The sequence below is a fragment of the Nanorana parkeri genome, unplaced genomic scaffold (assembly GCF_000935625.1).
Source record: "Nanorana parkeri isolate BGI_ZX_2015 unplaced genomic scaffold, ASM93562v1 scaffold3446, whole genome shotgun sequence".
NCBI classification, from domain to species: Eukaryota; Metazoa; Chordata; class Amphibia; order Anura; family Dicroglossidae; genus Nanorana; species Nanorana parkeri.
Genome location: NW_017309714.1, coordinates 25,058 through 32,957, shown reverse-complemented (window position 1 = coordinate 32,957; position 7,900 = coordinate 25,058). Strand labels below are relative to the sequence as shown.

Here is a 7,900-nt window from a genome sequence, read left to right as displayed (position 1 = left end):
AGGTGGGACTCGATCCCTGAGACCTTGAGCGTGAAGGACACTTTGTCTGAGCAATCCAGAAGCGGTGGAGCGAGAAGCGGGGTCCCCCTTACGAGGGCCACAATCAGTCTTTGTAATAGAAGCGGTAAGGGCGAGGTAAGCTCACACATCCCGGGGAACTCGAGTGCAGAGCCAAGAAATGGCGTCCATCCCCCGAGGACACAAGAAGAAACATGCGAGGAGTAGGGGAGGTTTCCTGGCCCACGTAGTATGCCGGAGTCCAATCCTCATGTAGGTAGCAGTATAACCCGACAGTCTCTGAATTCATGTGTCCCTCAATGGCCATTCCCCTGACTCAAGGATTAGCTCCCCCTTTGCCTCCTATACCCCCCACCCCCTAGATGAGCTCCCTCTCTGCCACATATACCCTCAATGTCTATGATCAGCGCATTCCCTGCCACCGAAACCACCCAGCTCCACAATCAGCTCAGTCAGTACCCTACACCCCCGCGCCTCCGACTCCATGATCTGCCCAGCTCAATGATCCCTCTCTGCCTCTTGTACCCTCCCTGCCATCTATACCACCCTGGCTCCATGATCCATCTCCTATATCCCCCCCATGAATCCCTCTCTGCCTCTTGTACCCTCCCAGCCTCCTATACCCCCCTGGCTGTATGATCCATCTCCACCTCTTATACCCCCCCCCCTCCATTAATCCTCCCTGCCTCCTTCCCGGCTCCATGATCCCTCTCCGTCTCCCGTACCCCCCGGCTCCATGATCCCTCTCCGTCTCCCGTACCCCCCGGCTCCATGATCCCTCTCCCGTACCCCCCGGCCTGCACAGTCCGCTCTCAGTGCATCCTACACAAGTGCTCCCCCTCGGCCTCCTATACCCATTCTCCCCCTGAAACGTCCGCAGAGGCGATATTATTTGCCTCTTGTCCGGCGCCGGAGCAGACACGGACAGGCGTACCTGAATGCGCGGGGGTTGAGGCCGGCGTGGTGCGGAATCCAGACATTGAGATGATTCTGTAACATCAGCAATCTGCGATAATTCTTCTCCTCCATCGGGAGCAGGAGGCCGATGCCGCCATCCAGCGTAGCGAACCACGTGATGTGCTTGTTGTCCCACAACGCCGTCTTCCGACTGGGCCCTTCGCTGGCTCCGCGGCACGGAGTCCTCCAGAAGGCATTGATGTGGGAGCCTGCGTGGAAGTCTGCCCGTCTCAGGAGCCGCAGTCCCCCGAAACTTTCCTTCGCTGGAACACATAACGGAGAACGTGGTGAGTGATTGGACCGCACTGGGGGGGTTCCGGACATGGAGAAGGTCGGGGTGTAGGCTCCGACACATTGAAGGGAGTAGAGAGGGAAGATAGCTCACCGGCCGGAAGGTACATATACAGCATGATGTTTCGGTCACGGTCAGACACTGTAAAGGAAACGTTGGTAGATGAGAACGCAGCACAACGCAGCACAAAGTGTCATGCCCCCCCTCCCCCTCCTCCATCACTCAGGACTCACCCAGGAAGCCGAGCTGATTGTTGTCCACCAGGAACTCCACACTGTACACCTCCAGAGGCTTCACATCCTGTGTAGAAGGAGAGACGGAGACCCGAGGATCATCACCAGACATGAGGGAGGAGTGTTCAGCAGGACATGGGACTGGTCATAGGGGGAGGAACATTCATCTCGCTTTGGTGGGGGGAGTGGTGATGGTGGGGGGGGTGGTAATGGTGGGGGGAGTGGTGGTGCACTCACCCTGCTGACCAGTGACAGGGTTTTGCTCTCCTCCTGGTAGCGCAGCAGTGAGATGCTCTTCATCAGGTCGGCACCCAGAATGAAATTCTTGACACTGATCATCTGGTGGATGTAGAGCTGAGTGTCAATGAACGCCATCCCCGTCAGATCGTTGTCCTTCAGACTCCAGAGGAAGATCTAGGACGAGGAAGAGAGAGATGATAGAGAGCTGGGTGACAAGTCCCCCTTCCCACAATGCACAGGGGTAGGTGCAGGCAGGGGGCTCCCACAATACACAGGGGTAGGTGCAGGCAGGGGGCTCCCACGATGCACAGGGGTAGGTGCAGGCAGGGGGCTCCCACGATGCACAGGGGTAGGTGCAGGCCGGGGGCTCCCACAATGCACAGGGGGAGGCGCAGGCAGGGGGCTCCCACGATACACAGGGGTAGGTGCAGGCAGGGGGCTCCCACGATACACAGGGGTAGGTGCAGGCAGGGGGCTCCCACGATACACAGGGGTAGGTGCAGGTAGGGGGCTCCCACAATGCACAGGGGTAGGTGCAGGCCGGGGGCTCCCACTAACCCCAACAAGAGATACTCCATCACTTACCTTCTGGCCAATGGCTGTCACCAGATACCCGTTACAATGGCACAGGGCAGTGACCGGACCCTTCTGTTCCTTCTCATACAGAACCTTGAACTTGTTCTTGGTTAGAGGCTGACCCGGCTCCGGGACCACTTCAATCACATCCATGATAAGAATCTGAGGACAGGAAGAGAGCAGCAATAATCATCACCTGGTAATGTGACCTCCGTCCTCCCCTTCAGTCTTCTATCTGACCTCCGTCCTCCCCTTCAGTCTTCTATCTGCCCTCCGTCCTCCCCTTCAGTCTTCTATCTGCCCTCCGTCCTCCCCTTCAGTCTTCTATCTGCCCTCCGTCCTCCCCTTCAGTCTTCTATCTGCCCTCCGTCCTCCCCTTCAGTCTTCTATCTGCCCTCCGTCCTCCCCTTCAGTCTTCTATCTGCCCTCCGTCCTCCCCTTCAGTCTTCTATCTGCCCTCCGTCCTCCCCTTCAGTCTTCTATCTGCCCTCCGTCCTCCCCTTCAGTCTTCTATCTGCCCTCCGTCCTCCCCTTCAGTCTTCTATCTGCCCTCCGTCCTCCCCTTCAGTCTTCTATCTGCCCTCCGTCCTCCCCTTCAGTCTTCTATCTGCCCTCCGTCCTCCCCTTCAGTCTTCTATCTGCCCTCCGTCCTCCCCTTCAGTCTTCTATCTGCCCTCCGTCCTCCCCTTCAGTCTTCTATCTGCCCTCCGTCCTCCCCTTCAGTCTTCTATCTGCCCTCCGTCCTCCCCTTCAGTCTTCTATCTGCCCTCCGTCCTCCCCTTCAGTCTTCTATCTGCCCTCCGTCCTCCCCTTCAGTCTTCTATCTGCCCTCCGTCCTCCCCTTCAGTCTTCTATCTGCCCTCCGTCCTCCCCTTCAGTCTTCTATCTGCCCTCCGTCCTCCCCTTCAGTCTTCTATCTGCCCTCCGTCCTCCCCTTCAGTCTTCTATCTGCCCTCCGTCCTCCCCTTCAGTCTTCTATCTGCCCTCCGTCCTCCCCTTCAGTCTTCTATCTGCCCTCCGTCCTCCCCTTCAGTCTTCTATCTGCCCTCCGTCCTCCCCTTCAGTCTTCTATCTGCCCTCCGTCCTCCCCTTCAGTCTTCTATCTGCCCTCCGTCCTCCCCTTCAGTCTTCTATCTGCCCTCCGTCCTCCCCTTCAGTCTTCTATCTGCCCTCCGTCCTCCCCTTCAGTCTTCTATCTGCCCTCCGTCCTCCCCTTCAGTCTTCTATCTGCCCTCCGTCCTCCCCTTCAGTCTTCTATCTGCCCTCCGTCCTCCCCTTCAGTCTTCTATCTGCCCTCCGTCCTCCCCTTCAGTCTTCTATCTGCCCTCCGTCCTCCCCTTCAGTCTTCTATCTGCCCTCCGTCCTCCCCTTCAGTCTTCTATCTGCCCTCCGTCCTCCCCTTCAGTCTTCTATCTGCCCTCCGTCCTCCCCTTCAGTCTTCTATCTGCCCTCCGTCCTCCCCTTCAGTCTTCTATCTGCCCTCCGTCCTCCCCTTCAGTCTTCTATCTGCCCTCCGTCCTCCCCTTCAGTCTTCTATCTGCCCTCCGTCCTCCCCTTCAGTCTTCTATCTGCCCTCCGTCCTCCCCTTCAGTCTTCTATCTGCCCTCCGTCCTCCCCTTCAGTCTTCTATCTGCCCTCCGTCCTCCCCTTCAGTCTTCTATCTGCCCTCCGTCCTCCCCTTCAGTCTTCTATCTGCCCTCCGTCCTCCCCTTCAGTCTTCTATCTGCCCTCCGTCCTCCCCTTCAGTCTTCTATCTGCCCTCCGTCCTCCCCTTCAGTCTTCTATCTGCCCTCCGTCCTCCCCTTCAGTCTTCTATCTGCCCTCCGTCCTCCCCTTCAGTCTTCTATCTGCCCTCCGTCCTCCCCTTCAGTCTTCTATCTGCCCTCCGTCCTCCCCTTCAGTCTTCTATCTGCCCTCCGTCCTCCCCTTCAGTCTTCTATCTGCCCTCCGTCCTCCCCTTCAGTCTTCTATCTGCCCTCCGTCCTCCCCTTCAGTCTTCTATCTGCCCTCCGTCCTCCCCTTCAGTCTTCTATCTGCCCTCCGTCCTCCCCTTCAGTCTTCTATCTGCCCTCCGTCCTCCCCTTCAGTCTTCTATCTGCCCTCCGTCCTCCCCTTCAGTCTTCTATCTGCCCTCCGTCCTCCCCTTCAGTCTTCTATCTGCCCTCCGTCCTCCCCTTCAGTCTTCTATCTGCCCTCCGTCCTCCCCTTCAGTCTTCTATCTGCCCTCCGTCCTCCCCTTCAGTCTTCTATCTGCCCTCCGTCCTCCCCTTCAGTCTTCTATCTGCCCTCCGTCCTCCCCTTCAGTCTTCTATCTGCCCTCCGTCCTCCCCTTCAGTCTTCTATCTGCCCTCCGTCCTCCCCTTCAGTCTTCTATCTGCCCTCCGTCCTCCCCTTCAGTCTTCTATCTGCCCTCCGTCCTCCCCTTCAGTCTTCTATCTGCCCTCCGTCCTCCCCTTCAGTCTTCTATCTGCCCTCCGTCCTCCCCTTCAGTCTTCTATCTGCCCTCCGTCCTCCCCTTCAGTCTTCTATCTGCCCTCCGTCCTCCCCTTCAGTCTTCTATCTGCCCTCCGTCCTCCCCTTCAGTCTTCTATCTGCCCTCCGTCCTCCCCTTCAGTCTTCTATCTGCCCTCCGTCCTCCCCTTCAGTCTTCTATCTGCCCTCCGTCCTCCCCTTCAGTCTTCTATCTGCCCTCCGTCCTCCCCTTCAGTCTTCTATCTGCCCTCCGTCCTCCCCTTCAGTCTTCTATCTGCCCTCCGTCCTCCCCTTCAGTCTTCTATCTGCCCTCCGTCCTCCCCTTCAGTCTGCTCTCTGACCTCCGTCCTCCCCTTCAGTCTTCTATCTGACAGGCAGCAGAGACTATTAAATCCCAAACAGGAAGACCCGACCAATGATGAAAGGACTTCCAATACTGTGACTTACCCGTCCTCTACAGGTGACCTCCTCTCCCTGCATCACACACGTCCCCACTGCAATGTACCCCTTCAGGCCAGACACGGTCTCTTCGCTCTTCAGGTTGACGGTCTTCATGCAGGTGGCGTGCTCCCATTCCTCACAATCGATTCTGATACAAAGACAGACAGGAAGTTACATCCATTTCTAGGAGCTCGTTAAGGGACACCTTGTTTGGGAGGACAGAACTTGGCCCAGTACCTGGTGTTTGGGAGGACAGAACTTGGCCCAGTACCTGGTGTTTGGGAGGACAGAACTTGGCCCAGTACCTGGTGTTTGGGAGGACAGAACTTGGCCCAGTACCTGGTGTTTGGAATGGTCTCCCAGCTGACGGGGGAGATGAGCTGGATGGAAAACGCCTCTTGTACGGGTGAGATATAGCGATCATCTACAAGAATAGGAGGAGGAGTTACACAGACACCAATCACCGAGGAGGAGATTCTACAGATTCGGGTAATGCCAACATCAGACAATTATAGAGCCGCAGAGGAGTCTGTGACCCGGAGACATGGGGGGGGACGGGGGGGGGACATTACAATGTGCTCTGCTCACCTCTTTCCATGGTCTCAAACTCCTTCTCCTCACCGGTCATACGAGGGATCCGAGTACACGTGTCATGCACGCTGGTGACGATTGCATACACCTGGAAGAGCAACAGAACAAGCGGCACCGATGAGACCCGACAGACATTATACAAGTGTGACGTGTCAGCGATATCAGATCAGCAGACTCTGAAACTCATGTTACAGCGTGCCAATCAACTGATCTGCATGGCTGATGAAGGGGCTCCTGTGGAGGGGGGGTCTGGGGACTCAGGTTTGAGCATGACCTTTTTTTCTTTTTTTTTTTTTTTGCTTTGTAATATTTTTTTAATTATTATTTATTTTTTACTTTATCGCCTTTTTTTTCCTTCTATTTTTATGCATTTAAATTTTTTCCAATTTCATGTTTACATTTGTAAGTGTTATATATGTTTTTACTTTTTTTTTTCCACTTGACTTTATTGCCATCACACAAGGGTAACAAGCCCCCATGTGCGATAGCTTTTGGAAGGTGACGGGTTCTCTTTATTGACCCCTGTCACCTCCGACACAGGAGTTCTAGTGCGGCGCTGGGCCATTTCTCCTGTGACGGGAAGGCTGCATTCCTGTGTCACTGCGCACATGGAGCAGAGAACCGTTCTCTGCCTTGCTCCGTGCTCTGGAACCTAATTTGCCGTGGTCACGAATCCCCCACAAGAGGGGGAGGGGGGGGGGGACCCCGAAGACTACAGCAAAAGAAGCCAGCGTGCAGCCAGAGACAGGCAGCCGGGAGCTGGCCGCTGGAGATAGAGAGAGGGGAGGAGGAGAGGGGAGCGAGGAGCGTGATTCAGGCAGGTTACGAGTGATTTTTGGAGGGCTGTGCAGCCGTTTAAAATCACTTGTACAAAATGGCTCCCACACTACTTTTAGCCGTGGTGCTTGCCCGCAGCCGGGCTAAATGTAGAAAAAAAAAAAAAATACCGTATTTTGCGGCCCATAAGACACACCGGACCATAGGACGCAGGGAGGTCCGGCGCGCCTTATGGAGCACTCGACAGACCGTAGCTTCTGTCACAGCTTCTATGACAGTGACCGCTGAGACAGGCGGCGCTGTGATTACACTGTGGTTACAGCGCCACGGTCTCAGTGATCACGCAGAGCAGACGAAGGACGTCCGTTCTTCCGTCTGCTCTATGGTGATCTCCATCGTCGCCGCCGCTCGGTTTTAATACGAGTGATCTCATTAGATCACTCGTATTAAACGAGCGACGGCTCCTACCACTCGCCCGGCGCCCGAAACTGCACGTCTCGGGCGTCGGGATTCGCTCCATGAGACGCAGGCACATTTTCACCCTCCTTTTGGGGGGAAAAAAAAGTGCGTCTTATGGAGCGAAAAATACGGTGCTCGCCCGGCGCCCGAAACTGCCTGTCCCGGGGCGCCGTGCCATAGGAATTCCACACCCCTGCTGTAGTTCTTACTAGGGGAAGACCAGATGGAAATTAGGATTACTGGGACATATAGCTCTGCTCCTATATATACTGTGCTTGAAACTACTGAGGCACAGGGACTGCTGTGACTTGTGGTGCCATTCTAACTGCCAGCTGCTATCTAGATATTATCTGGGGCGTGTGGCGTTACCCTGACACATCATTGCCGATGTCAGTGGCATCCCTGGATTCCTATTTCGTAAACTGTTGGAACTTTGCCTCATGCTTGTTATATTTGCCCCCTCTATTCTGGTACCTTCTGCCAGTGGCCTAACAATCACCATAGAGACCCAGGCGGCCGCTATGGGGCCCGGGGCACAGTGGGGCCCGGCCAGATGACGTGCGGGCCGCCTGGGATCCTCTGCTGGCGGCTGAAGACGAACACGCCGCTGTTCAGATGACTGACGGCAATCTGTGCAGCGGCGCGCTCCTCTCCACAGACTCAATGAGAGCCAGAAGCAGCAGCGGCGGTGGAGCAGTCTGGACCCGGGAGTGGAGGAGGAGGCGGGGCACGAGGTCGGTAACAGGGGAGGAGGCGGGGCCCATCAGCGACGGTGGAGGAAAAGGAGGCGGACAGGTAAGGAGTGAGACCATGCAGAGCCCACCATAGAGAGTCTATGGCGGGC

The 7,900-nt window shown here is 56.2% G+C and overlaps 1 protein-coding gene across 1 annotated transcript in view; it reads right to left on the bottom strand.

Moving 5' to 3' along the window:
* Positions 1-7,900, bottom strand: part of CPSF1 (cleavage and polyadenylation specific factor 1) — a gene marked incomplete at its 5' end in the record, with an annotated part of 34,748 nt that overhangs the window by 1,882 nt on the left and 24,966 nt on the right. Inside the window, 8 exons of the mRNA XM_018574990.1 lie at positions 953-1,238; positions 1,361-1,408; positions 1,501-1,567; positions 1,738-1,914; positions 2,326-2,478; positions 5,236-5,377; positions 5,569-5,653; positions 5,818-5,908. Coding sequence (XP_018430492.1) covers positions 953-1,238; positions 1,361-1,408; positions 1,501-1,567; positions 1,738-1,914; positions 2,326-2,478; positions 5,236-5,377; positions 5,569-5,653; positions 5,818-5,908 — 1,049 coding nt within the window. The remainder of the gene's footprint in view (positions 1-952; positions 1,239-1,360; positions 1,409-1,500; positions 1,568-1,737; positions 1,915-2,325; positions 2,479-5,235; positions 5,378-5,568; positions 5,654-5,817; positions 5,909-7,900) is intronic.